General features: G+C 48.2%; 7 protein-coding genes across 7 annotated transcripts; 3 read left to right on the top strand and 4 right to left on the bottom strand.

Annotated features, from left to right (window-relative positions):
* Window positions 1-881: 881 nt before the first annotated feature.
* BDV38DRAFT_293727 (glycoside hydrolase family 72 protein) lies at window positions 882-2,830 on the bottom strand (the record flags this gene model as incomplete). The annotated part of the gene is made up of 4 exons (XM_032062314.1): window positions 2,546-2,830; window positions 2,460-2,485; window positions 1,644-2,399; window positions 882-1,594 (listed from the first exon to the last, which is right to left on the bottom strand). Exons 1-4 carry the CDS (start codon window positions 2,665-2,667, stop codon window positions 882-884), a joined length of 1,617 nt encoding a protein of 538 aa, XP_031912819.1. The 5' UTR covers window positions 2,668-2,830.
* Window positions 2,831-4,693: 1,863 nt separating this feature from the next.
* Window positions 4,694-5,342, bottom strand: BDV38DRAFT_249085 (uncharacterized protein). The gene has a single exon (XM_032054791.1). The coding sequence runs from the start codon at window positions 5,300-5,302 to the stop codon at window positions 5,045-5,047; it is 258 nt and encodes an 85-aa protein (XP_031912818.1). The 5' UTR covers window positions 5,303-5,342; the 3' UTR covers window positions 4,694-5,044.
* A 3,091-nt stretch (window positions 5,343-8,433) lies between these two features.
* BDV38DRAFT_249080 (1,3-beta-glucan synthase component-domain-containing protein) lies at window positions 8,434-15,364 on the top strand. Its single transcript, XM_032054790.1, has 2 exons — window positions 8,434-9,381; window positions 9,443-15,364. The coding sequence occupies exons 1-2, from the start codon at window positions 9,146-9,148 to the stop codon at window positions 14,709-14,711; spliced, it is 5,505 nt and encodes a 1,834-aa protein (XP_031912817.1). The 5' UTR covers window positions 8,434-9,145; the 3' UTR covers window positions 14,712-15,364.
* On the top strand, window positions 15,286-17,755 carry lcbA (serine C-palmitoyltransferase subunit lcbA). Its single transcript, XM_032050939.1, has 4 exons — window positions 15,286-16,188; window positions 16,268-16,778; window positions 16,840-17,331; window positions 17,388-17,755. The coding sequence occupies exons 1-4, from the start codon at window positions 15,860-15,862 to the stop codon at window positions 17,568-17,570; spliced, it is 1,515 nt and encodes a 504-aa protein (XP_031912816.1). The 5' UTR covers window positions 15,286-15,859; the 3' UTR covers window positions 17,571-17,755.
* Window positions 17,756-18,477: 722 nt separating this feature from the next.
* On the top strand, window positions 18,478-19,564 carry scw4 (putative cell wall glucanase (Scw4); the record flags this gene model as incomplete). Its single annotated transcript, XM_032060083.1, has 2 exons — window positions 18,478-18,544; window positions 18,642-19,564. The coding sequence occupies 2 exons, from the start codon at window positions 18,478-18,480 to the stop codon at window positions 19,562-19,564; spliced, it is 990 nt and encodes a 329-aa protein (XP_031912815.1).
* Window positions 19,565-20,768: 1,204 nt separating this feature from the next.
* On the bottom strand, window positions 20,769-24,053 carry BDV38DRAFT_249077 (DUF2013 domain-containing protein). The gene is made up of 7 exons (XM_032054789.1): window positions 23,845-24,053; window positions 23,582-23,674; window positions 23,341-23,459; window positions 23,035-23,272; window positions 22,837-22,937; window positions 22,629-22,785; window positions 20,769-22,577 (listed from the first exon to the last, which is right to left on the bottom strand). The coding sequence occupies exons 1-7, from the start codon at window positions 23,888-23,890 to the stop codon at window positions 21,262-21,264; spliced, it is 2,070 nt and encodes a 689-aa protein (XP_031912814.1). The 5' UTR covers window positions 23,891-24,053; the 3' UTR covers window positions 20,769-21,261.
* A 252-nt stretch (window positions 24,054-24,305) lies between these two features.
* BDV38DRAFT_108558 (class I alpha-mannosidase 1A) lies at window positions 24,306-27,213 on the bottom strand. The gene is made up of 3 exons (XM_032050938.1): window positions 26,121-27,213; window positions 24,507-26,063; window positions 24,306-24,443 (listed from the first exon to the last, which is right to left on the bottom strand). Exons 1-3 carry the CDS (start codon window positions 27,077-27,079, stop codon window positions 24,404-24,406), a joined length of 2,556 nt encoding a protein of 851 aa, XP_031912813.1. The 5' UTR covers window positions 27,080-27,213; the 3' UTR covers window positions 24,306-24,403.
* Window positions 27,214-27,952: the final 739 nt, after the last annotated feature.

Below are 27,952 nucleotides of genomic sequence, written 5' to 3'. Positions count from 1 at the left end.
TTGCCATCTCCTAAGTCTATTATTGATTAGCTATCTTATAGATCAACATTGCTCCTGGGGGTGTGTTAGGGCACGGTGAACATTCCTTGTGGATGTATATGTCCACCCAAAATATATATCCACCACAGACTTCATCTACGGTAGTAAATACTACCAGCTATTCATACTCCTAGTCTGATATACCCCGCTTCGTGGACATTCTACTACGAAACAAGGCTACTGAACTTGAGACCACAAAAAGCTAGCCGTATGATCAACGAACCGTTCCTGCCATCCATGGTGCAGGGTCAAGCCTCAACGGCGAAGCGACCACTATGCCACTCATCACAATATAAATTCCGTACCGTGTGACTAGTGTGCCACGCTCCTCTATCCAGCACAAGGTTGATTCACACTTCGAGCTTGGGGTTGGATTGTGTAGAACTACCATGCCGCACAATGGAGCAGGGTCGAGTATAGACCATACCTCGCCGGGAAGAGAACTCCGTGCTTGTTTATTTAGAATGCACCGAATAGCATATAGATGAAGATATTAACGCTATAGATCTAAGCCGTCTAGACAGGAAAGCCAATCGGAGACAGTCCCGTAACAGTGTTATCTGACCGTAAGACTGGTCATTCCTACGTGAAATCACCTTGAAACCAATTGACCTATTAAATGAGTATATAAAAGACAATGCCAAATACCGTATACCTGCATTGGTAATACTTATACGGCAAGGAAGTTCATATTGGAAAAGGCAGATCCACCGCTAGGATGTACAAGAAGAGTATCACACAATCACACAGACACATAGCAGAGCTAACCCAGCTTATACAGTGATCGGTAGGGAACGGGGCTACTATCCCACAGCGAGACGAGAAGACGAAGCGAACGGCCCTTACAGGACGATCATGCCCGCGCCGGCGACCATAGCCGTCACCACATAGGCGCCGAGCTGGAAGATACCGACGTTGATGTTAGAAGGACCAATCATACCACCGGCAGCTCCAGAGCTAGATGCAGCAGCACCACCGGAAGCACCAGAACCAGCTGTACCGGTGGGAGAAGAAGTAACGGTTCCGGTACCAGAAGTGCCGGCCTCCTTGAGGAGCGCAGAGCAAGCACTGCCGCCGCTCTTCGAGCTCTGGGTGGTGGCAGCCCCGTTGAAGTCACAAGCCTTGTCACCGTTACCCTTTGCTTTCTGGTTCTGATAGTAGAGGTTGATGGCGTACGACAGCTGCTGCTGAGGAGTGCACACACTATAAGCACCATATTTGCCAGTAGTGGCATTGGTGGTGATCCCATCGCAGACGTCGTAGCCGCAAACAGTACCGAAGAGCTTATCGAGCTGCTCGCCGGAGACCCTGTCCTTCAGAGCGCAGCTTAAGCTTTCCTCCATGCAGGAACAGAGGTCTTGGTTTGGAGAGGGAGGTAGCGGGCTGGAAGTTGCGAGCCACTTGCCATCAACGGCCGGGCAAGACTGAAGAGCGGTGTTTGTAGGTTTATAATCGCCCTTCTTGGTGCCGGAAGGGGTAGCGCTAGCCAACTCCTTCGAAAGGTAGCTGAAATCCGCCTTAGTGCTGACCTTGTTTCCATCAACAGACACCAGGCCTACCAAAGTCAGCCAGTAAGTCATAGAGCCAGCCAATGTTGAGCTTACCATAGTTGTTCTCTTCCTGGAAGTACATATACACAATACCTCCCGACCAGACATCGGCCATCTTGTCTCCATAGAGAGCCTGGACTTCAGTGAACTTGCGAGGCTGGACAGCATTGCAGCCGTACTCAGCGAAGAAGACAGGGACAGTGTAGTCCTTGAACTCCTCAGTACGAGAAGCGTACCCAGACTTCTCATAGTTGGAATCTCCACACCACGAGTACACATTGTAGCCCCAGAAGTCGATACTGTCATCCGCGCTGTTACAGTTGAAGTAGTTGGCCATGTTTTTACGGATGTTTGAGTCATCGCTAGTAGCATAGCCAACGCCCATAGGACGATAGTTCTTGGCCTTGATATACTGCTTGGTGTCACGGACGGCAGCCTTGACAAAGGCACTGGCAGACGTGGTATTCTCACTGTTGGAGACCTCATTTCCAGCGAAGAAACCAATGACGTTCGAGTATTGCGACAGATCATCAACCACAGTCACATATCTATTGTACAGGTCGTTATCCCACTTGGGTTCGTTGCGATTGATAGAATCACCCGGGGACGAGAGATCCGCAATGACATAGATACCGGCGTCACTAAGAAGACTCATACACTCCTTATGATCGGACTTAGGATCAATAGCATAAACGCGAATGGTGTTGGTGCCCAGCTTTTCCAGGTAAGGAACATCGCGCTTACAAGCCTCGGCGTCGGCGAGAGGATCCTTGAAACTGTTGGCGGAAGAATCGGGACCAGAGTACTCCTCTTCATACTATGTTAGCTTATGTCACACCAATGAGACTAAGAACAACAACAAAAACCCACGCTGGTAGGCAACACCGCGAATGTAACTTGGGGGGGTTGTTAGCATTAGGTGAAACAACGGGATCGCCAACAGAGGGTCTACACACAATTGGGTGTCGTTGCTCTTGTAGAAGAATTTCGAACCCTTGATGATTATGGGGTCTAGGTCAGCAGCAATGGCACTGCTGATGAAGAGGGACGCGCCCGCGACAATGCTGGACAACTTCATGCTGAATGCGTGAATAGGGCGTTATAGGAACAATCGGCAAGATTGCCAGGCACTAAACCAGGGTTGAAATGAGAAGTCCCCTTGCGCTTCAGAGGTCGACGATGAATAGTTTGATAAATGAATGACGGGGATAGATAGTTGGAACCAAGATATTAATGCTTAGCAAGACTGTAAACGAGGGACCACATGGACAAGAAATGACTGTAATCTATAGACGAAAGGAAGATTATGATTAAACAGCGAGAGACTCTTGCACATCTAACAACAAAAATAGTCACCACGAGGACGTCCCTGAGGCCGGGTTCTCTGCATATTCTTCTATAGTTATGACTAGTGGGCACTCAGGGTCAAGGGACTTCAGGGACAAATGCCTCAACCGCCCGCTTCTCTGGGGCCACGAGAAGCATAGAGCGGGACGGGATAGACAAACACCCACAATGACCTTCCTCGAAAGATATGATAAGATGATGATCACTGGTGATATTCAGTGATATTCCTGTCTACCGGCTATCATTTGTCCAAGCGCATTGTGTAGGGATGGGTTGATATCAGAAGCCTCAGGAACGCGCAAGCCTGGCCCACAACGGAAACAGATCAGAGGGGTCGATGCTGTCTAAGTGAAAAGCTTAACCATTCACGCGCCTCTAAATGATATATATATAGAGAAGGTTAAGAAAGATACCGACCCGGAATGAGTTTGTCCCACAGTCGTGACCTTGACCATATCACTATCATACTATCATTCGCATCGAGACCATCTGGAGTATCCGACCTATGCTGAAGCTTTGGAAAGCTATGACTTAGTAGTCTGATTAAGCTCAGAATGCCCACCGCGATGGACGTGCGACTGTAATCTTGTATCCACCACATGTGGTAGACATGGGTTTGATCGCTGAATGTAGAATATCTGTCACTTTTTTTTTGTTTGTCACCCACTTAACCTCTAAGGAAGGTAGCACATGCGTCAGTACACATCAGCTCCTACGAAGCCTCAACATGATGAGTTGGAGCATGATGAATCCAGTCGCTGCATCCGGAAAATGCTTGCATGAAGGGTGTCCGGGTCTCCAGAGAATGTTGATCTTAAGAGAATCTTGATAGACAGGAGCCCCAGTACATCAATTGTGGCGAAGCATCATCTCTGTGATTGTGAGTGGCAGGCAGCGATTGTAGATCCATATTCCCTTGGACGGTTGAACGTCGCTATGACGATCTTTCCTTCTCCGTCAGTGGATCAGGGTCCAATATGAAACCTCTTGCTTGAATAGACACTTACGGCTAGAGAAACAAGCTTATCTGAGTCGAAATCGTCTCTCACGCCCATGTCTACTCGGTACTCTCCACTGAATACCAGCATTATCCACCGAGGTCTAATGCAAGAATGGTACCCACGGGCCAACGGAGCCCAAGTCATATGAAAGTCACGCCTCGATGTTTGCTCAGATTGTTCTATAGATTATATTAGTAATCACCGTCATGCGAAGGTAACAAGAAAACAGGAATTAGCATAGGGTGTAACCTTACACCCACTGCATTACATCGAGAAATAACAATGACGACGATTCGAGGTAATAATTATTTTCTATCGATTGGATGTTATGAAATTACCGACTAATGATGATCCCCAAAGCTGAAACTTGAAAGCCCCCCCTTTTTTTCCTTTCCAGGTATTCCACACCTTCGACCGAGGGCTGGACCATTGGAAGCCAATCAAGCAGAGGCCGTTGTGGACCTTGCCGGTTTGCCACCCGCAGGCTGGTGGCTCCCGATTGGCCAATCGTTACGCCAGTCCGCCCTCTACGATTCAAACCAAGCAAAAAGATCAAATCCAACGCAGCCACCTGTTTACGGATTGGTCAAGATCATGGTTCTCTTAGTGAGACTGGCGAATCAGTTCATACCAACTGTAGTATGGAGTACTAAATAATATGAACAGTGTGGGTGCAGCCGTACTTTCTAGGTAATACTGTAAATAATCTAGAGAAACGTTCATGAATAGTAATGGTAAGACCCCCATTCTCATTTGCTTGTTTCCCCCCGAATTATTTCTAGAAAACAATAGTGAACCCTACGGCGGGGGGGTGATACTAGTATACGTAGTCCAATTCATACACCAACCCACTTTTTCCAAACCAGTCCTATGTCGGAGTAGCTTCTAGCAGCGAAAAAGTCTAGAATCGCCAGTCGGAAGAAAATGGAAAGGCTTGAAAAAGCGACAATGTATAGTTGGCATACTCTGCAAGGGCAGGGGCTATGAAAGGTCCACTTATCACTTGTCTCCGGGCGCATATGTACGAAAAGTACCGTCTGTTCTGCACGTATATACGGGAGACGCCTCTGACAAGAGTTCCCGTACCACAAGTCCGATCGAAGCTCTTTAACTTTGCCACTTTGGGGGTGTTGAACAAGCTCGGACAAGAGAAAGTAAAAGAAAATTTAGCCACTGGTTGATCGCAGACACACTGGAAAAGGAAACGGGAGTGTTTATCATTATAGCCGCATTTGGTTCCATGGGTTCACAACGGAGAGAGATCTCAGCAGCGATTATCGCCGTTCCGATATTTTTGGAAACTTTCAGCTGCATGGGAAGGAACTTGGCAGAAGTCACATTACCGATGATAACATCACTTGACATGCTCCTGTCAACCCCAACCTAAATATATACCTATACTATCTGAATACTATTACTAGTAGTAATATCCTTCCCCCTACCTCTTCCCGAGATAGCCGTCCATGTCATATATAGATTTCTCCTGTGTCCTGAGCTTGGATGATTCATCATAAATACCGTAGACTTTATACCCGTATTATTGGACACAGTGTATAATGAGGTGGGGCAAATGGCAATGGGTTCCAAATGGATCACAGAGTATTTTTGGGCCAATCATTTCATCGCCTGAGCTACAAGGAACCGGGCACAGGTGCAACTCCCATGGAACGGGACAAAGTGCATTATATTTATCTTATTCAAATATACCTAATTTAGAGGGGTACAAAAGTGGAGGGAAAAAGTACAAAAAAACAAAAAAAAAAAAACAGGCTCCTTTTCTCAGGTCAAAAGTGGGGTATGATTGAATTCTCACTGGTCTGATGTTGCTATATGCCAGTAAGTAAGATATGGTTTGGACTACTACTATAGTTTGTACAGTTGGCGTTCGATATCCTAGATGATTGTTGGCTGCAGGAGGAGCTAGTAAGGTTTAGGGTAAAGACCAATAGCCCTTTGGTAAACAATCTTCTTGCAACAGCCATAAGAATTAATCATACAGATAATCATACAGAAACAAATCTGAAGTATGGAGTACAGAATATATATATTACTTGTTTTATTCACATCAACCGTCGGAGCAGAAGTATATCAAATATCCTAGGCGGAGAATAAGGCCTCAGGTCGACACAAAGGCGTTAGGACATCGTTATCCGAAAGATAATTCGAGACATCTTCATTGTGAGCCCCAATGGGTCCTGCGTCAATGGATACATTCACTCTGGAGGATTTACAAAGAGCCTGAGCCAAGGTCTGTCCAAATTCCATTGTACATGCCGGTGACAAATGGTAAACAATCGACTTTCAATTAAGCTGTTCACATATTTGACAGTAACCCAGGAACCTATGGGTCTCACCCCCGCTTTTTTCTTTCCGTCCTTCAAAATCTGTTCTTATACAACCCTTGACGGGCCAGTAGATTGTCTTTAGAGTTAGTCAAGGCTATCCGAAGACAGCAGAAAGCTAATCTATTCAGTAAACCTTGGGAGCTGTACTCGGGAAATGTTCCAGCAAGGTAGAAGCCATGATTTCTGTTAGCGGAATTATTGCCACCATAGGTCCCCAAGAGTAGGCAGCATATTTCTATCAAGTTATACATAGGCAGCAGGAAGCTTCCATTTCCGATATAGGAGATAGCTTTTAAATTATCATGTCACCTAATGATTGATTTGGAAGGAAATACATATGGTCTATAGTTCTTTTGTCTTGTCTTCCCCCGGCGAACTGTTCCATAAAGCCGATATACATAGTTTGTGCTGCTAAATATAACACCAGCCCAGCCTGTCTCGCTCATGCCTTGCTTGTGTATGTGGCAGATGTCTTAATGCATGCTTCTGTACTTCAATTATTGGTTGAATATGTGCTACACAGTGCAACTGTAGTGGCAAGGAACGGTAAACAGTCGAGGGGTCCTATAGTCTAGTATGTATTTCATGGATCTGACGGTGGGTTGTAGGTGGCAATTCTAAGTACGGAGTAGTAATGGAAGAATGGATTTTTGGTAATTTTACAGATGATAGGCAGCTAATTCACGGACCCGCGAACCTACTCTAGTAAAGTGGTTTCAAATAGTACATAGAGAAGAGGAACCCTTGAGAAGGCATTGATAAATGAGATAATTGCTAATAGCGTGATTATTATTCATATACCATAAAAAGAACTTCTATTTGGAGTACGAAGTAGATGGTTTGTTCATCCCCTCCCAGGTATGTTGTGTGAGTTGATTCAATTTATTCCTCCGAGTCCCCAATCAGAACACCTGGCTGGGGTCACCAAGAGCAATGAGAACCAGCTTTCCTACTTTGGTTATTAGTAGGTAGTTGGATCAGGAACAGAAATGGACCCGTGGATAAAAGTTCTTTGTACCGGAGAACCTCCATCCGACGTACGTATGCGATGGTGACAATCGGAAGAGCTGAATCATAATAAACAATGTGGTTGCCGACTGCACAGCGACGCGTTCATGACACTTGCGACTAACAATCATCGTCGGAGTGGCAGAATCAATTCAAGGTTAGAAGTGGAATGAGCCAAAGTCATCCCTGCATACTTTCCAGTGGGAAGATAGAAAAATAAAGAAATAAAAAAAAAATGGAAAGCAAAAATACGGTACGTCTGGTATTGGATTGTAAATGTAGTAAGGTAGGTTATCCGCGTGGGGCCTATTCGCTGAGGCTGGTGGTGGATCCAGTTTCAGGGGGGCCGCCGCCAGCTTCCATGGATTCCGGACGGTCGTAACCAATGATGACTTATCACTCAACAACTAAATTTTGGCCTCTCCAAAAAAATCAGGCTCCTGCGCTGGATTCAACAGTATGAGGGTAGTTTTGCAAAAAGGTAACGATTACTAATTGGAACACACTTTGCAGTACTGTATCAACGGACAACTCTCCGGATGGATTGTGGCTAGTGAAGTGTGGAGGTGGTGAAGGTGGGCCGAAAACAGTACTACCTCTACGTACCTACGGTACGTAACCAAACCGGTACCGACCGTGGTACTGTACGTTCATACGTGGATGGATGGGTTAAGATTCGACATAGCGGAGGGAATCGATGGAATATGCATGTATGTAACTTCAACCTTAGCTCAGGTCGAGTAATTCTTCTTAGTTGATAGAACCTTAGCCACCAACATATATGGGCCAATGATTACAGGGGGCGGGAGGGCAATCTTGAGAAAGCTTCCAATCAGGGAAGGCTGGTGATGTGTCCAGATCATGGACGATTTGATGATTAATGTCTCCTAATACCAGAGCGGTATCCAGGCGCCGGGTGCAGTAATACCAAGTAATGTGGTGTACACACTTTTCCACCGAAATTTTATTCAATTGGGTGTAGTCTCTATCCCGCGGACAGAATTGTGTATCACCTTACCAGACACGGAGGGAGGGGGGGTTGCCTCCCGGGAGGGTATATTGTGGGTACTGTTTCCCCCGATACAGGTAAGGTACGGATAGGCAGGTACTGTCGCGAAGTAAATTGAGCAGATCCAGATCCCAAAATAACCACCGGGCCCCATACTCACCAGTATTTTTTCTATTCCCTGCTGGGTTTCGGGTGGACAATCGATTCCCTTTTCACCACTAATCGTCCAACTCAAACACTATTCTCTCTCTCCTCCCCCCTTCGACCATCGCTTGGGATCTTTCCTTTCCTTTCCTGTCCCTTCACTTCATCTTTGGGTTTCCTGTTCACTCTTTTATTGATTTGCACCCAAGGAACGATTGTTGGTTTGTGTTTTTTTTTTCGTTTCTTTTCACCTTGGTCTATTTTTCACGACTTTCGTCTGGACTCCTATCCTTCTTTTCTCGCTCTCGTTTGAGAAAAAGAAGAGGGAGGTTTGTCCTAGACTGAGACAGGTTCGGGCCTTGTAGCAGTCTAGGTTCTTCATCCGTCTTTGCATCGTTGCTCGATTTTCCTTTCCCTTCCATTCGTTTACAACAACACCTTAGTGACGACCATACGGCTCTTCAGCCTATCGAAAAAAAATAAGTGCGATTTAATCATTAATTGTCAGATTCGTCGAATTTCAGGGTTGAACGATCGGGGACTGGTGCCTCAAAGCGACTCGTCGACATTGAAACCGTTCACGACGCGTCGCCTTTTATCCCCGTTCTACTACAACTCTCGATCCTGAGAGTCCCGTTGATGCAGACATATTGAGAATCGATCAACTTGAAACTTGGATGGGTCACTGTTAAGGTGAGTCGGATGACGACACTCCGAATTGATGGATTTACTTGCGTCTCAGGGGCTAAGCTTGTATTAGAAACTATCACTGCTTGGTTACACTCGCCTTTCAGCATGTCAGGCTACAATCAAGGCGGCCATTACGATGATGGCTATGGCCAACATGGTGCCCATGGAGATTCCTATTACCAGGATGAGCATCATGGCCAGGCTTACTATGATCCGAACGACTATGGCGACGGTTACTATGATAGAGGGTACGTTAAGAGTCCTACTTGTTGTCATGGCGAACCTGTAACGGTGACTGATATATGGCAGCGGCTACTATGCTGATGGTGGACATAATTACCACCAGGACGGCGGGTACTATGACGCCGGCCACCAGGACGACTATTATGGCGAACCTTACTATGACCAAGGAAATGGCCAGCAAAGGGGACGGCGCCGCGGCGATTCGGAGGAAGACTCGGAAACCTTCAGTGATTTTACTATGAGATCCGAAACAGCACGTGCGGCGGACATGGACTACTACGGTCGCGGGGACGAGCGCTACAACAGCTATGCTGACAGCCAGTATGGCGGACGTGGGTATGGCTACCGTCCTCCCTCCTCCCAGATCTCCTACGGAGGCAATCGGTCGTCTGGAGCGTCAACGCCCGTCTACGGCATGGACTACGGAAATGCTCTGCCCGCTGGTCAGCGATCCCGGGAGCCATACCCGGCGTGGTCCTCTGATGCCCAAGTCCCTGTTTCCAAGGAGGAAATCGAGGACATTTTCCTTGACCTTGTCAACAAATTCGGTTTCCAAAGGGACAGCATGCGTAACATGTACGACCACCTCCTGACACAGTTGGACTCGCGTGCCTCTCGTATGACGCCAAACCAGGCACTCCTTTCTCTGCACGCCGACTACATCGGCGGTGATAATGCGAACTACCGTCGTTGGTACTTCGCAGCTCACCTTGACCTCGATGATGCCGTGGGCTTTTCCAATATGAAGTTGGGCAAGGCGGATCGAAAGACCAGAAAAGCCCGCAAAGCGGCCCAGAAGAAGGCGAAAGAGAACCCGGAGAATGTGGATGAGACCCTTGAAGCACTAGAGGGCGACAACAGTCTCGAAGCCGCCGAGTATCGGTGGAAGACCCGTATGAACCGCATGTCGCAGCATGACCGAGTCCGCCAAGTAGCCCTGTACCTGCTGTGTTGGGGTGAGGCCAATCAGGTCCGGTTCTTGCCTGAGTGTCTCTGTTTCATATTCAAGTGCGCGGATGACTACTATAGTTCGCCAGAATGCCAGAATCGGGTTGAGCCCGTCGAGGAATTGACTTATCTGAACGAAATCATCACTCCTCTTTATCAGTACTGCCGCGAGCAGGGCTATGAGATCTCGGACGGAAAATACGTGCGGCGAGAGAGAGATCACAACCAGATCATTGGGTACGATGACATGAACCAACTCTTCTGGTACCCCGAGGGCATTGAGCGAATTGTGTTGGAGGACAAAACCCGTCTTGTTGACATTCCCACCGCTGAAAGATGGATTAAGCTGAAGGAAGTTGACTGGAAGAAGGTGTTCTTCAAGACATACAGGGAAACCAGATCTTGGTTCCATATGGTCACGAACTTCAACCGTATCTGGGTCATTCATTTGTGTTCTTTCTGGTTCTTCACGGCGTACAACGCCCCGACTCTGTACACCAAAAACTACCAGCAGCAGCTGAACAACAAGCCACCCGGTTCTTACTACTGGTCTGCTGTCGGCTTCGGTGGTGCTCTGGCCTGTTTCATTCAGATTTTCGCTACTATTTGTGAATGGATGTACGTCCCGCGACGGTGGGCTGGTGCTCAGCACCTGACCAAGCGTCTAATGTTCCTTCTGTTGATGTTTATCATCAACCTGGCCCCGGGTGTGGTTGTTTTCGGCTTCAAGAAGCAGATCGGCGAAACAATTGCCCTTGTTATTGGTATCGTTCATTTCATCATTGCTCTGGTGACCTTCTTCTTCTTTTCCGTCATGCCGCTTGGTGGCTTGTTCGGTAGCTATTTGAAGAAACACGGTCGTCAATACGTTGCCAGTCAGACGTTCACTGCCAGCTGGGCACGTCTCCAGGGCAATGACATGTGGATGTCCTATGGTCTATGGGTTTGTGTGTTTGGAGCAAAGTTGGCCGAGTCTTATTTCTTCTTGACCCTGTCCTTCAAGGATCCCATCCGTATTCTTTCCCCGATGCAGATCCGGCGGTGCTCTGGTGTCCAATACATTGGAACCGTGCTGTGCTACCGTCAGCCTCAAATTTTGCTCGGTTTGATGTTCTTCATGGATTTGACTCTTTTCTTCCTGGATAGTTACCTGTGGTATATTATTTGCAACACAGTTTTCTCTGTTGCAAGGTCTTTCTACCTCGGTGTTTCTATCTGGTCGCCCTGGAGGAACATCTTCTCTCGTCTCCCGAAGCGTATCTACTCCAAGGTTCTTGCAACCACGGACATGGAGATCAAATACAAGCCAAAGGTTTTGATCTCGCAAGTTTGGAACGCAATTATCATTTCCATGTATCGCGAACATCTTCTGGCTATTGACCATGTCCAGAAGCTCTTGTACCACCAGGTTCCGTCTGAGCAAGAGGGTAAACGGACTCTGCGTGCCCCAACTTTCTTCGTATCCCAAGAAGATCAGTCTTTCAAGACTGAATTCTTCCCACCTGGAAGCGAAGCTGAGCGCCGTATCTCTTTCTTCGCGCAGTCCCTGTCTACTCCTATGCCCGAGCCTTTGCCTGTCGACAACATGCCTACTTTCACAGTCCTCATTCCCCACTACAGCGAGAAGATTCTTCTGTCGCTCCGTGAGATTATCCGTGAAGATGAGCCTTACTCCCGTGTTACTCTGCTTGAGTACCTGAAGCAGCTGCACCCTCACGAATGGGATTGTTTCGTCAAGGACACCAAGATTCTTGCAGATGAAACCTCCCAATTCAACGGCGAAAATGAGAAGACTGAAAAGGATGTGGCCAAGAGCAAGATTGATGATCTTCCCTTCTACTGCATTGGTTTCAAGTCAGCTGCTCCGGAATACACTCTTCGCACGCGTATTTGGTCTTCCTTGCGCTCGCAGACACTCTACAGAACTATTTCTGGTTTTATGAACTACAGCCGTGCTATCAAGCTGCTTTACCGAGTCGAGAATCCCGAAGTGGTGCAGATGTTCGGTGGCAACTCTGAGAAGCTGGAACGCGAACTGGAGAGAATGGCTCGTCGCAAGTTCAAAATCTGTGTTTCGATGCAGCGTTATGCCAAGTTCAACAAGGATGAACGTGAGAACACTGAATTCCTTCTCCGTGCGTACCCTGATTTGCAAATTGCCTATCTTGATGAGGAAGCGCCAGAGAATGAGGGCGATGAGCCCCGGTTGTACTCGGCCTTGATTGACGGACACTGCGAGCTTCTCGAGAACGGAATGCGGAAGCCCAAGTTCAGGATTCAGTTGTCTGGAAACCCCATTCTGGGAGATGGCAAGTCCGACAACCAGAACCACGCCATCATCTTCTACCGTGGTGAATATATTCAGGTCATTGACGCTAACCAGGACAACTACCTTGAAGAATGTTTGAAGATTCGTAGTGTTCTCGCTGAGTTTGAGGAACTGACAACTGATAACGTCTCGCCTTACACTCCTGGTCTCCCGTCGTCGGAGACCAACCCGGTTGCTATTCTTGGTGCTCGTGAATACATTTTCTCTGAGAGTGTTGGTGTCCTGGGTGATGTTGCCGCTAGTAAGGAACAAACATTCGGTACCCTCTTCGCCCGTACACTTGCTGAGGTTGGTGGTAAACTGCACTACGGTCACCCTGATTTCCTCAACGGTATCTTCATGTGCACCCGCGGTGGTATTTCGAAAGCTCAGAAGGGTCTTCACCTGAACGAAGATATTTATGCTGGTATGAATGCTATGGTCCGTGGTGGCCGTATCAAGCACTGTGAATACTTCCAGTGTGGCAAGGGTCGTGATCTCGGTTTTGGCTCCATTCTTAACTTCACAACTAAGATTGGTACCGGTATGGGTGAGCAAATGCTGTCTCGAGAGTATTATTATCTGGGTACACAGCTACCTCTGGATCGGTTTTTGTCCTTCTACTACGCGCATCCTGGTTTCCATTTGAACAACATGTTCATCATGCTCTCTGTGCAGATGTTCATGATCGTTCTGATCAATCTGGGAGCCCTGAAGCATGAGACCATTACATGCAGATATGACAAGAACGTACCTATCACCGACCCTCTTCGCCCGACCTTCTGTGCTAATCTGGTGCCTGTCATTGACTGGGTCAACCGCTGTGTCATTTCCATTTTCATCGTCTTCTTCATCTCTTTCGTCCCACTGGCGGTCCAAGAGCTCACAGAGAGAGGAGTTTGGCGCATGGCCACTCGTCTCGCCAAACACTTTGGCTCTTTCTCGTTCATGTTCGAAGTCTTTGTCTGCCAGATTTACGCCAATGCTGTCCATCAAAACCTGTCATTCGGTGGTGCTCGTTATATTGGAACCGGCCGTGGTTTCGCAACCGCTCGTATTCCATTTGGTGTCCTGTACTCACGTTTCGCCGGTCCTTCCATCTACGCCGGTGCTCGACTATTGCTCATGCTCCTTTTCTCCACGTCTACCGTATGGAGTGCGGCCTTGATCTGGTTCTGGGTTTCGCTGCTTGCCCTTTGCATCTCGCCCTTCCTTTTCAACCCCCACCAATTCGCCTGGCAGGACTTCTTTATTGACTACCGTGATTACCTTCGCTGGCTCTCTCGCGGTAACTCACGGTCTCACGCGTCGTCTTGGATCGCTTTCTGCCGATTGTCTCGTACTCGCATTACGGGTTACAAGCGAAAGCTCCTGGGCGTTCCGTCTGAGAAGGGATCTGGTGATGTTCCTAGAGCTCGCATTACCAACATCTTTTTCAGCGAAATCGTCGCACCCTTGGTTTTGGTTGGTGTTACCTTGATCCCGTACCTCTTTATCAACTCCAGAACAGGGACTATGGACAAGGACAAGTCGGCGAAGAATGCTGTTGCCCGAATTGCGATTGTGGCATTCGGACCCATCGCTATCAACGCTGGTGTTGCTGGTATGTTCTTTGGTATGGCGTGCTGCATGGGTCCAATCTTTAGCATGTGTTGTAAGAGGTTTGGTGCGGTGCTAGCCGCCATCGCGCACGCCATTGCCGTCATCATCCTCCTCGTTATCTTCGAGGTCATGTTCTTCCTCGAGGGTTGGTCTTGGCCTAGGTGTGTGTTGGGTATGATCTCGGCGGCCGCAATCCAACGTTTCGTCTACAAGCTCATCATCTCACTTGCCTTGACTCGTGAATTCAAGAACGATCAATCCAACATCGCCTGGTGGACTGGAAAGTGGTACAGCATGGGCTGGCACTCCCTTTCCCAGCCTGGTCGTGAATTCCTTTGCAAGATCACCGAGCTCGGCTATTTCGCTGGCGACTTCGTGCTTGGCCACTTGATTCTTTTCATCATGCTTCCTGCTCTCTGTGTTCCCTACATTGATAAGTTTCACTCCGTTATTCTTTTCTGGCTGCGCCCAAGGTAAGTTGACCTCCTCGCATCCCCCTCATTTACAATGGTTTTCTGACTTCAATATTAGTCGTCAAATCCGGCCTCCAATTTACTCTTTGAAGCAGTCTAAGCTTCGTAAGAGAAGAGTGGTTCGCTTCGCAGTCCTCTACTTTGCGATGTTGCTCCTCTTCCTCGTTCTTCTTATCGCACCGCTGGTCGTTCGCAAGTTGAACATTAGCCTGCCCAAAATTCCGCTGGATCTCTTACAACCCCTTGACGCACAGCACAACAACACCATCTCACAAAATACCGGCATTGGACTTCCAGGTGCCTCAAGCGGGATCCCGGCGTCGGTTTTGGCCACCGCTACGTACTAGCGGTAGAATTGCTTTCTGAAATTCCACCTTGCTGCCTTTCTAGTTTCTGAACGGATTCATGAAAATGAGCTGTATAAAGTAGCCAGCGCCTTGAAGTAGCTGCTGTGTCATACGTTTGCTTTTCCCTCAATCTTTCTTTTTTTGAAGCTTCGCGCGTGCAGCTCTGTTGCCGCCTAAGTTTAATGCATTATATTTGTTTATCGTTTGCTGTATTCTCACGGTGTTGTGTGTTTCATGTGCGATCATTAGACTTGCGAATTCTTGTATTGTTCCCTTTGTGGCCTATTAACCATTTATCCTTCATTCTCTATCTACTTCTGCCTGTTCCTGTCACAGGACCAACTTCTCGTAGATGTACAGACACGGACGTAGAGCACCTTGATTTGGCACGTATCACCTACGCACTCCTGAGGCTGACTGATTGGCCGGCAATGTTAGGACTTGATAATCTCATTTGCAGGGTGGATTTCGATGATGTACTCCGGAGTACTCCGTACGTACAATACGTACTTGTATTGAGACCGCTTACCCTAACGTGGCGGCGGCCTCAGGATTTCCTTCCCGCCTGTGCCTTGCGGAAGGGCCAAATGCGATTTCCGATAAATCCACGGCATCACGTGCTTCCCGTGTTGGACCATCCAGCCGAGAGTCTCAGCGGCCGCGACACCTCCATCAAGACGGTCATCGTCGTGATTTCGTCGGTCGATGCTTGGCTTTGATCGCGAAGCTCTTATATCTCTAAATTCAGAACCCCCTCCCTCTTTTTGTCTTCTTGCGCTGCGAGCGCTGTGTTACCTTGTCCATCATGGATATCCAGGAGACTCAGCGTCTCCTTTCGGAGTATCTCCATGAGCTTGCAGACCTCTTCCATCGCGTTCCGGGCTCCGCAATCTTTCTTCGCTACGTAAAGTCCAGCTATCAAAATGATCCTATTCGCTCTGCAGTCGAGCTCTTTCTATTCCTATTCGCGGTTCGCTATTTGCTCGCCCCCAAGTATTCCACCAAACCTGGCGTGGTTCAACTCTCCGAGGATGAGATTGACGACTTGGTAGACGAGTGGACTCCAGAACCACTTGTAGGAAAGCCCACAGTCTTAGAGGAGATGGAGGTTGATAAGCGGACGGTGATTGTTGGGTAATTCTCCTCTCACATGCCCTTGCTACTAGATGTCCTATTGTACTGGTCAATGCTGATGCATCATGGCGGCTCGTAGTCCAGTCGGCCCCAAATCGAAATTGGCTAATGGCCGAACCGTTGTTAACCTCGGCTCCTATAACTTCTACAACTTTAACACCAACGAGTCGCTCAAAGAGAAAGCCATCCAGACTCTCCGCAATTACGGCGTTGGCCCTTGTGGGCCCCGAGGCTTTTACGGCACTCAAGATGTTCATATGAAGACAGAGGCGGACGTTGCCTCATTCCTGGGCACTGCATCTTGTATCATCTACTCCCAGGCATTTTCCACCATTTCAAGCGTTATCCCGGCGTTCTCGAAACGTGGAGATATCATTGTTGCGGATAAGGGCGTTAACTTTGCTATCCGCAAGGGCATTCAAATCTCTCGTAGCATGGTTCGGTGGTATGAACATAACGACATGGAGGATCTGGAAAGGGTGCTCGCCAAAGTTACCAAAGAGCAAGCTAGAAAACCACTCACGAGACGTTTTATCATCACTGAGGGTTTGTTTGAATCGTACGGTGACATGGTTGACCTGCCTAAGATTGTACGTGCATCCCAGTCCTTTTACTCGCCATGGCAAACTCGACCGCTAATAAGGATTACAGATTGAGCTCAAGCTGAAGTACAAGTTCCGACTTATCCTCGATGAATCGTGGTCGTTCGGCGTCCTCGGGAGAACCGGTCGTGGTGTCACGGAGCACCAGAATGTTGACGCGGCTGAAGTTGACATGATTGTGGGCTCGCTGGCCGGACCCTTGGTTGCAGGTGGAGGCTTTTGCGCTGGTTCGGAGGAGATCGTTCACCATCAGCGCATTTCCGCCGCGGCTTACACATTTTCTGCAGCACTGCCTGCTCTTCTGTCGACAACTGCCAGTGCCACAATTAATCTCCTTCAGAATAGCCCTGAAACGATATCCCAGCTGCGGGAGCATACCAAGGCCATGTGGGCACAGCTCGACCCCCGTAGTGATTGGGTATACTGTACCAGTGCTCCCGAGAATCCTATCATGATTCTGGTCCTCAAGCCTGAAGTGGTTGCTGCTAAGAGGCTGTCCGTTGAAGACCAGCAATTTCTGCTGCAAGATGTGGTAGATGAGGTACGGGTTTCCCAGCGAATGTGATAGCTTGTTAATTGTTAACTTTTACGACGCAGTGCCTTGCAAATGGTGTCTTGATCACCCGCCTCAAGACCCTCCTAGACAACTTTGAGCCGAAGCAGGTCGTTTCCCCAGCATTGAAAGTCTGCGTGACGACCGGTTTGACCAAAAAGGAGATCGAAAAAGCTGGAACCATTATCCGTCATGCTATCACGAAAGTTCTGAGCAAAAAGAAGTAACCCTTACGTTTTCCGGATTTTTAGAAGGACTCGGCCACGAAAATTGATGCCCTCTCGATCCATTACGCTATGCCTTGTTTATCATATTCACACCTTGTACAATTTTTACTTCCACTGGTTTTGTACAGCATACCTGCAAAGTGGACAGCATGCTTGCCACGACTAGTTCACGGAAATTGGGATGGGGCCACTGAAGGGGTATCCGGCATGATGCAGGAACCGTTATTTCTTCCACCCAGATGAGATGCTTCCCCTAATTTCTTGGTCCCCTACTAATATTATTTTCCCTTCATTCCTTCCCAAGACTTCTGTCTCAGAATGACAGACTGTTATTAGACTTCTATCGTGTTATAATATTAATTACATTCTGATGCATTATATCAATCACTTCTCTCTTTCACTGCATGGCAGAGGCCACATTCATTCACTAAAGGATATAGGGACTATAAGGGCCTTGGCAGTTGTCTCACATACTTATGATTGGAATCTTAATGCTGAGAACGCCGTTCGAGCGAATGGATCTGGGCTTGCCATGCATTCCTGGAGATACATCCGGCAGGGTTTGATTCATATAGGGCAAGGGGCGAGCCAGCATTCCGGATATCCAGCATCCATTAGCCTATACATTCTCACCCAACACAGGAATGAGGCAATGGTCCCTTGACATCTCAAATATTTTACCAGCCACAGCCCAGTGAATGTCAGTGGAACAACTCATTCCGGGGTCGACTATCCCACTCTTCTTTACTCAACAGACGATTCTCTACCTCGGTTTTGCTGCTAATCTCAGGGTCAAAATGCTCTTATAGCGGGTTGCCTCCTTCTATTACCTGCTATTTTCCGGATCAAGTCACCCCACGGGCTCCATCTGAAAAGTCCCTTGATCCAAGGTGCGAGTTCAATCGCCATGAAGTGGCTTGTATGTGTCCTTGCCGTGCTCCTGCTCAGCCTCCAAGTCAAGGCGCTTCCTCATGGTAAGTTCCACTGTGCTACATGAGAAGAGAAACAGTTCGACAGAATGGGCTATTCGCTCTAAAGATTGACTCTGTATGCTGATCCACTGAGTGCTAGAAAGCTTAGATCAGGGTGATCCAGCACCACCTTCAGGAGATGCAGGCAACCATGAAACCCCCAACAGTGGCGATCCCAATAACCTCCCACCCTTGTTACCAATACCTGATCCAGCCACACCCGAGCTGGTACCTAGTCTGCCTATGGAAGGAGGATATGGCATCTCCTACGCCCCCTACAACGATGACGGGACCTGCCGATCCGTCGATGGAATTAACGAAGACCTGGACACGATAAGCACAGATTACAGCTACGTCCGTATCTACGGCGTTGACTGCGACCAGACCAAAAACATCGTATCCGCGGCCCGTCAACGTAACCTCCGCGTCTTCGCTGGCCTCTTTGACCTGCAGGACTTCTCAAGCAGCCTCGACCAAATCATCTCTGCAGCAGCAGGTGACTGGTCCACCTTCCACACGATCAGTATCGGCAACGAACTCGTCAATAAAGGCCAAAACCCGCAAGACGTAGTAAACGCCGTGCACACCGCACGCGCTAAACTCCGTGCAGCAGGCTACCAAGGCCCTGTCGTGACAGTGGACACGTTCTCCGTCCTTCTCAGACACCCCCAACTCTGCGAAGCATCCGATTACTGCGCAGCCAACTGCCACGCCTTCTTCGACGCGAATCAAATCCCCGACAACGCGGGAAAATATGCCCTCGAACAGGCGAACCGTATCTCGGCCGCAGCAGGCGGGAAACGCACCGTGATTGCTGAATCCGGCTGGCCGTACCGCGGCCAAGCAAATGGTAAAGCTGTCCCCTCTGTCAGGAACCAGGCCATCGCGCTCCATGCCCTGGGGTACTCGTTCCGGGATCGAAAGGAGGATATGGTGCTTTTCTCGGCCTTCGATGATCTCTGGAAACAAGATGAGCCTGGGACTTACGGCGCTGAGAAATTCTGGGGTATTATGAGGCGTTGAACGCTTCTGTCCATTTTTACTTGCTTCTTATCCCCGAGTGTCTCGGGTTCTTGGCTTGCGTGGTGTGATGGTTGACATTGATTTCGCTGGGCGTGGTCTGTGTCTTTCTCTCGCTACGTTCCTCTACTTCCTGGTATCTACTTGTTGTCCTGTGCTGTGCAACGTACACGTACAATTATTCTGTACATATAAGAATCCGTTTAACTCTTCACAATGAAGCATGAGCATAGCTATTGAGCTCCTTCACCTTCTTAGCATGAGGAATTAAAGCTTGTAGAGTGTATCTACGGTTTGTTGATGCGGGTACTTTCAAACTTGGATAGTCCATGCTAGATTCAACGGTCATAAATCAAACACTAAAAGTGGAGCTAGATGTCCAAACAAAGTCTAGAGAGGCACCTTACACGAGCTCTGACACTAACCTAATACACGGGTTCTAGAGGATGCCTTTTTGAGCCTGCTACCCTGGCCATGATAGACCCATGATACCAGAATTCTCACCACCCCACACACTCTCGTAGAAACCAAAGCCTCGCCCCAAAACACTGCTATAACTGGCCTCTCCTATGGTTTATCGTCACGAGACAAGGAACGCATCTTAGTAGTGTAATAGCATACGAGGCAAGCCGGATCCGTGATGGCACAATCAGTTCTCCTGGACTGTTTTCCTCTTCTTATAATGCTGTTTCAATTGATCCCGAGATCCGTTGTGCATAAACCATCGTGTCGAATAACTGCATTTCGTCCAAAGTGGCTCGTCGTACTATAATCTATGGCTCAACTTACGTATACAGAATCCAATCAGGCGGCCCAAATACGCTAGAACAAAAGAAACAAGAGAATTCGCCTCCAAAATGCAGGCTTATAGGGGCATTTTGGATGGGCAGCACTCAGTTTACATCCGTGATCGATGAATCTTATAGTTCTAGTCTTAGGAGAGATTCTAGGAAACAGTAGTAAGTAAGCACTAAGAGTGATCTCTGTGCTAGAGTAACCTTGTATATCCCCTAATTCCTAATGCACATATATCAAGTTTGATGCCTGGGACCTTCTTTCTTGACTATGCTTGACCGCCGCTACATTGATCTCATTTGTCCGCTGCTTGAGTATTACAATATGCCTAGTTAATTCATGAAAAGGAAAGGAGGAATAGGTTTTCAGATAAATGTTACTTGTACATAGTTGTGTAGTGTCCAGTATCGAATATCTATCCTCTTTGGTGAATGTTGCCAACTCTGACAAGTCATTCATATTACTTGACCTCCTTGTGCAATCTCGACAAAAGGAAAAAGCAAAAAAAAGGGCTGACTCTAATTGGCTACATGCAGCCAAAGTTTCGTTTGCTGAAGTTCCAGTGCTGTAGGCAAATCTTGGCCTTAACTGGATTGTATTTGATGTTGTAGCGATCTATTAACAAATACAAGAGGTTGGTATAAACGAATGCTTTTTATACTTTTTTAGTACTCTGTAACGGAAGAGGGAAACAAAATGCAGTAAACAATATGACAATCTCTAGCATTCTAGCGCTATGCTATTACTATTGTGTATCAATGCAACCAAGTAAGGAACGGTACTCCATACACCCGAGCCGGAAGGAAAATAATCTTGCAAGGAAACAGCGCCATGCCTATGCCTATGAATGCTGATGCAATGGATTAGTCAATTGATCATATCCGTGGCCTTAACCGATCAAGCAATTAACTAAGAGACACATTTTGTACGGCCTCTTCCACGCTGACTGTCATGTTATCGTGGCGTTTTTCACTCGGAACTTCAGGAAGTGCGGCGTGTCCATCATGCCCGTCTTGACTTAGGGTTGGGGAATCAGTTTGGGATGGTCTGCGTCGACCCGATCGACGGGTCTTGGGTGGTTCGGGTTTCTGGCCGTGCTTTTGGGCGGAGCTGCTGCTCTGTTGGATTTGGAGTCGGGACGGGCTCGTGACTGGAGTGCAGTGACTGGAGACATGATGAGGGTGGACTACTGGGAGGGTAGACCGTCTCGGTGGGGGGACCGCTGGGGGTGGGTTCGAGGCGGAACGGCGGCTGTGAGCTGGAATAGGCGGGACGAGGCCTGATGTGCTTGTTGAATTCCTTCTGTCGGAGGGACCTTGTGGGATGGAAGGTGTTGAGGGGGTGACGGGACTTGGGCTTGGGCTTGCTCCGGTTCCTATTCCTGGCTCTTCGGGGATCTTGTCGTTTTCGTCTCCAGTAGTGCGTCGCCCACGCCAGCGTCTTGACTTCGGCGGTAGCGGTTTGACCTTTGGTTTGTTGGGGCTGGATGGGCGGTCCGTTGTCGCTGTTTGAGTCTTGTTGCGGCTCGGCGTTAGGACGCCTGGTTTCTCGTGCTGTGCGGCTACTTCCTGTACGCTCAGGGAGGACGACGATGCAGGTTCCAAGTGCATGCCCAAGCGTTGGGCTTGGTTGAGTACTTCTGTTTTAGGCGACTCATCAAGATAGGTCGGCGACAGACTCACGGGGGAGCTCTCAACTGTGCTCGTGGGAGAAATTGGCTGTGAGATCGTTGGCTCCAAAGGCGTACCTATCCCAGCCTCCGAATGAGAACCATCAGGGATCGTAGGACAAGACGTAATGGTTTCTTCGGGATTTTTAGGAACCTGAGCGTCTGGCTCTTCATCTCTCAACCAGTCCACGGTAGCACATCGAACGACAAGTCTTCTCGTCGTTTCGTCGACCTCGTCGAAATGCATGATTTTCTCCTGATCGATCTCGTTGCTGGAGAGCTGACCTCGGACGAGGATACTGAGCATTCTTCTTAGTTCTTCTTGCTTGTAGTGTGGCGGTGTCTTTAATTGGGTATGGGCTAGCAATGGGTAGAGAACGCGCAGGTAAGTGTGCCGTAAAGCAGAGGCCTCTTCGGGCAGGTCCAGAAGATTTCTGATTAAGATATCGACCAGGACATGGAGATCATTCGTGTAGAAGTACTCAAAGGTCGTGGGCGTTGTGAAGATCAGGTACAGTAGCTTTAGGGTGAGAAGTTGAAGCGATGTTTCGGCTGTCTTTGTTAATACCATATACGGCGAAAGTTTGAAATGATACCACCTACCTTCTCGATTTATAAGAAGGATAATGTTCTCGCCAAACGTCTTATAGAGATTACCATGCATCGACAAGATTTTGATAACTTTGTTTGTCAATGGAGTCGAACTCTTCTCGTCCACGGGATCGTGTGCTGAGATCATGAATTGCTCGTTTAGAACCAACTGCTAGTCATGAGTATGATCCCTCGGACAACAGCACCAGGCACCACTCACCAAAACTCGTATTACTGTATAATGGTACGGGTCACTTGAATCATAGGAAAGCTCCTCAATGATGTCAAAGAGGCTCTTGACGAACTCATCATCCACGAGAACTGCGGTCATTACAATACTTAGTTTAAACGCACCCTTCTTTTGATGGCGGGTCCAGCTGGTGAAAGCCTCATCTCAAGACGAACAGGCACTACTCACCCAGATCTTCTATCTTAATTCTTTGAATCCTTGACATCTCATAGATCAGGTCCATAAAAAGTCGATGAAGCCCTGTTCCATCGCCTTCAACATCTTTCTTCCTGTTTTGCGCTTGAAGGAGCTCTAGCAAACGTGGAAATGCACCCTCTTCGTTCATCATGTGTAATGCGACTTCATTCTGTCGACCATCAAAGAGAAGGAATGACGAAATTAGACAAAGTGTATCCGAGTCATCGTCCTATGCAATCCGCCGTTAACGACTGGTGTCAAACAGATACAGCTGTGATGACTGCTACAAGGCCATACCTGCAATAAACCGTAGATCATTTGTCTCCGAACATAATCCGCATGCGAGGCGAAAATCTTCGATGAAAGCAGCTTGTACGAGCATCTCGTAACCTCCAACTCAGTCTGGAGATATTCATCTGTTGTCGTCCCCAGGTATTATCTTATCAGCCCATGTCCAACTCTGCATTAGATCATGCTCGGATGACGCAAGCGCAAAGGGAATTCAAGAAATTCGGATGCAAGAAATAGAGTATCGGACCTTTGTATTTGGTCGCCAGATTCAGATACGATCGCAGAGCATTGTCGATGAGGTCTTCGGAGGAGCAAAGGGCGGACACAATCTCTTGAATCTCTGTGATAAGAACACGTCGCATACGTCAGTTAATTTACCCCGAGTTATTTTGTAAGGTGTAGAGGGCCATGGGACGAGGTAAAAAGCACAAATTCCTCTTCGAGAAAGAGTTGATCCCAGAGAGGTATTTCGGCGCAAGCCAGAGCGCAGATCCCTATGAAATCACTTACCATCCCAGAACTGTTGTTCATTTTCCAATGAGACCTCAAACTCCATTTCCCACGGCTCGCTCGTCGTCGTCGGGTGTGTCGTGACTCTGCACTCATCCCGTCTTTGCGCCCGTCGCGAATGCCTGTGGGCTCCGTGGGGGGAGGGACAAAGGGGAGCGAATTGATTGGGGTTAATGACGTTGGTGCTTGAGGATGAAAGGTGAGTGAATGTGGCCAACTTTTGGAACTAAAAGGCGGGCAGCGGGGCCCTTTGCGGCGATCCCTCCGCGTGGCCTAAGGCTTTTCTTTCTTTTCCGTCGGAATGCATGCATGCACTTACCTACTACTAGTAGTAGTATTATGCCGGACTTGGGCACCTGTTGACGCTTTCGCAGCAATTTAGTCTTTGTCCTTACTAGGGTCCGTCTACTTCGCCTACTGGTCTAGACAATTATTTGGCTGCTGGCATCTCAAGATCAGAGACCCTCTTCTTCAAAATGCATAGCTATATACTTCTTGGTATCACAGTACACTTTTTTACATAGGATATAGCAGAAATCAAGCAAAGGATAAATCAAAACTAGTATACGGGGCGTTTGAAAGGGTGAGCTTCAGTGTTCCTGCAATGACCAGTTGTTAGCATCATCATCATCCATAAGGCAGAATACACAAGGAGTACTTACAGAACATATTCGTCTAGATCCACCACATTCGGATCACTGAAGAGTAGATAGAAGTATTTCAAGGTCTCCGCGAGCCAAAACGACTGCATCTCATCGGATTTTGTCGGCTTATCGACGGTGACGTCCTTGATCGTAGCATGCGCTATCTCTGTCCGAGTATACTTGGCGATAGCTTCGAACATCTTCCAACCCTTCTCGCGCCAGTATTCCTCGCCAGTAAGGCGGTACATGATGAAGACGGACTCAATGGCCTCAGGACGAAGCAGATAGATGCGAGAGTTAATGCGGACCACACCCGGTGGAAGATGCTCGTTCTGAATCCGCGACAAAGCAAATCCTTCGTGAGACAGCGTTGAATCTGTCGAAGATCCTTTAGGGTCCCGCCCCGCTACGTCACTAGAATCGCTAGGTTTTGGAGTATGCGTAGGGCTAGCGATGACGTGCCAATTGCCTCGCTCGGGGTCACGCTTCTCGCGAAGAGATCTTGGAGTAGGAGACGTCTCGTTGGTCTGGATTCCTCTCCCTTCCTCCATCTTCTTCTTCTCATCCGCCTTCGCGCTTAGCTCTTTCTGCTGCTTGCCCCTAGCAATGCGTTGCTCTTCGTTAGGATCCAAAGCCTTCCAATACTTAGCCTCGTCCCACGCACACGGTTCATTCTCTTTGCAGGGTATCATCTGAAATTGTTCGGGCATGATACCGGTCTTCGTAGACTCATACGCCCATACACATCCATCCGTCAATTTGGCAGCGAGTTTAAGGTCACTGTCAATTCCGAACAACTTAGACCCAATGGCAAACATGCCGCCAGCGAAGCAGGTCAGATGTGCCCCCTCATACTGATAGACCGGTTCGGCGTCCAGTCGGGGTTTGGTGACGGTCGCTAGAAAGCGGACGTCACGGTCGTCTTTGATCATAGGTCGGAAGAGGAGGTGCTTTCGCGTTGCATCTGCGGTTTTTTCATACATTGTACGGTACTGTTCGTTGAGACCACCTAAAAGCATATACTCCTTAGGTAGGTATTCGTATGTCGAATCTCCCGGGGCCGCGAGCCCGAATTGGAGGGATCCTGGAGCATTGGTAAGCCCCCCTTTGCAGTACTCTGCAGTGTCTCCAGTTGAAGTTGGAATTTCATGTGCCTTGGGAGCTGGGATCTGGGGGTTTGTGTCAAAGATGGCTGGCTGTGCATCTTCATGAAGCTGACGTGAGTCCAAAAGAATTCTGTAACTTTCCGCGTCCGTCGGAAAAGAGACTGTGCTTTCAACAGGTGTGGGGATAGCCGTAGGAGTGGAAGAATTCCGTGGTAAATCACGCGGGGCGTCGTGGCCCGTTCGGGATTGAGAAACTGTACATCCAGAAGCATCGACTTTCATCGGCCACAGACCTGGCATACTAGTTTGGCTTTGGAACTTCTCTAACTCGTTCGTGATCCGTGCAATTGCATCATAGTATTTGTCATCCCTGGTCAATTGCGCTAAGCGTGTGAATTCTACCGAAAGAGAGCCCAGTTCGGCAAGGACGGACATGATACTAGCACGATGGGGATTTGACGAATCTCCCCTGCCTTGATTGTTAGCCAGCATTACAAAGATACCAGGTCCATGTAGTAATACTTACGGCTTCCACTTGTAAAAAAGCATCGGCATCCGGTTGGGCGTATCAAAGGCGCCCATCAAGACTTCCGCCAACTCGACCGCTTTTTCCAGGAGTAAGTCGTGCTTATGTCCCGAGATATCGTAGGCACCCAATAGACCACCGAGATATCGGATTGCCGTTTCGAAAACAGGAATCTCGCTCTTTTTATTTGTTGTAAAGTCAATTTTTTTCACCTGATCGACAGCAATAGAAAATTCTTCCTCCAAGCCCATGATCCAAAGGGTGTCCAACGTGTCAACAAGTGTTGCTCCCCACCCGTTGAAAGGATCTCGAAATCCACCCCGGAGCGGCATGACCTCGTCGTGGCCCATAGCATTCTTCTTGTACCCGTTCCATGCATGCTCGAATGTCGCCTTGATAGTGGATAACCTGCTTAGCCGTTTAATCTTATCTTCTGAGGCTTCATCGGAGAATTTGGCCTGCAGTTTCGGAAGAGACTTAGATTTGCCGGTCGGTAATTTGATCAAATCGGCGGGTGTGACAGGATATCGCTCCGGCAATTTCTTCCAATGAGGCACCGGTTGATCCTCGAGACGGTCCGAATCTAGTTTACCCTGACTCTGTGCGCCAGAGTTGTCCGGGAAATAAGGTCCATCCTCCTTGGACGGCGGTTCGTTCGACGGTTTAGGGCGTTCCGGGCTCGATAAACCATCTTCTGAGTGGGGAGGCTGTGAAGGGACCTTTTCGTCTGATGTACTGGGATCAGTCGAGCCCTTTGGCAGAGGCGTTGGCAGAGGGGCCTCGGGTTCCTTGTTGTCCGCTGCAGGTGGACTTTGAGGGTAAGAAACCGGCCGATCGACAGGCGGAGGAACACCCAATGTCACCGTAGGGGGCTGGCGAGACCGACTAAAATGAATGATAGCCAAGAGAGATACAGCTGCAAATATTAGCAGAACTCGATATCGCCGGGCTCGAAACATGGTTGGTGACGTCGCCGTATGCGAAAAAAGGACCAAAAAGATAAAAAGTGATCCAAAAAAGAGGAATTAAGCGTAGGAAAGAAGGATGAAGAGCGACATGGAAAAAATCCACCAAAGGGGGCAGGGAAGGGAAAAGTACTGTTGTGAGAGTCGAGATCAGGAGAACAAGAGAGAGACTGGTAAATTCAAGTAAACAACAAAAAGAATAGTGCAAATTGGATAAATCAAGTGGGGAGCGGTTTCTTTAGATAGATCATCATAAAGACAGATGCTTTACTGTCCTGCCTATAGGAGAGTATTAGCGATTGAGGAGAAAATAAAAAAATATATATATATTAGAAATTTTCCAATTGCCCGGCTGAAGCAAAGAAGACCTAACAGATTGTTGCACCAACAGGAGAGAAGGCCAAGAGACGAGTGCCTCGGGCGGGGATCGAAAATTTGATTGTCAGTCACATTACCGACTCAAGTCCTAGAGGGGAAAGCAAAGAAGTAGTAAAGATCAGCATTTCGCCTAATACATGGGTGAATTCTTTAGTCCTATGCATAGAGAGTCACATTGCTCTGCTTGATTGTATCAAGCGCCAGCAGAGGGATCAGATGCGCTGCTCTGGCTGACATCGGCACCGAGGGATACATCCCCCGGATCAGCGACCGAAGGATCAGCACCCCCCCCATGCGAGGTTCCAGACTCTTCAGGTCAATTGGGAAGTAGTACTTGTGAGACTGTTCTTCCCTGCTCTTGAATATGGTGACTGTTTGGAAAAATTAAATTAAAATATATGCCTATCCCTACTGCAGGACTGGTGAAGCATCATACTCCGTATTCAATCCGTAACGATGGAGTACTAGAATAAGATACTATAGTATACA

The sequence above is a fragment of the Aspergillus pseudotamarii genome (assembly GCF_009193445.1).
Source record: "Aspergillus pseudotamarii strain CBS 117625 unplaced genomic scaffold BDV38scaffold_32, whole genome shotgun sequence".
NCBI lineage: Eukaryota > Fungi > Ascomycota > Eurotiomycetes > Eurotiales > Aspergillaceae > Aspergillus > Aspergillus pseudotamarii.
Note: the sequence above shows the minus strand (reverse complement) of the source record. Positions and strands in the feature narration are given on the sequence as shown.

Excerpts from the sequence above, each read along its gene's own strand:
- BDV38DRAFT_249077 (XM_032054789.1), bottom strand. The coding sequence starts at position 23,890 with ATGGAGTTTGAGGTCTCATTGGAAAATGAACAACAGTTCTGGGATG. Across the intron at positions 22,786-22,836 it reads ATACAGTAATACGAGTTTTG|TTGGTTCTAAACGAGCAATT; the intron begins GTGAGTGGTGCC and ends CATGACTAGCAG. Across the intron at positions 22,578-22,628 it reads CCTTCTTATAAATCGAGAAG|CCGAAACATCGCTTCAACTT; the intron begins GTAGGTGGTATC and ends TAACAAAGACAG.
- lcbA (XM_032050939.1), top strand. The coding sequence starts at position 15,860 with ATGGATATCCAGGAGACTCAGCGTCTCCTTTCGGAGTATCTCCATGAG. Across the intron at positions 16,189-16,267 it reads AAGCGGACGGTGATTGTTGG|TCCAGTCGGCCCCAAATCGA; the intron begins GTAATTCTCCTC and ends GGCGGCTCGTAG. Across the intron at positions 16,779-16,839 it reads TGGTTGACCTGCCTAAGATT|ATTGAGCTCAAGCTGAAGTA; the intron begins GTACGTGCATCC and ends TAAGGATTACAG.
- BDV38DRAFT_249080 (XM_032054790.1), top strand. The coding sequence starts at position 9,146 with ATGACGACACTCCGAATTGATGGATTTACTTGCGTCTCAGGGGCTAAG. Across the intron at positions 9,382-9,442 it reads GACGGTTACTATGATAGAGG|CGGCTACTATGCTGATGGTG; the intron begins GTACGTTAAGAG and ends GATATATGGCAG.
- BDV38DRAFT_249085 (XM_032054791.1), bottom strand. The coding sequence starts at position 5,302 with ATGTCAAGTGATGTTATCATCGGTAATGTGACTTCTGCCAAGTTCCTT.
- BDV38DRAFT_108558 (XM_032050938.1), bottom strand. The coding sequence starts at position 27,079 with ATGTTTCGAGCCCGGCGATATCGAGTTCTGCTAATATTTGCAGCTGTA. Across the intron at positions 26,064-26,120 it reads CTTTTTTACAAGTGGAAGCC|GGGAGATTCGTCAAATCCCC; the intron begins GTAAGTATTACT and ends CAATCAAGGCAG. Across the intron at positions 24,444-24,506 it reads GATCTAGACGAATATGTTCT|GAACACTGAAGCTCACCCTT; the intron begins GTAAGTACTCCT and ends TGGTCATTGCAG.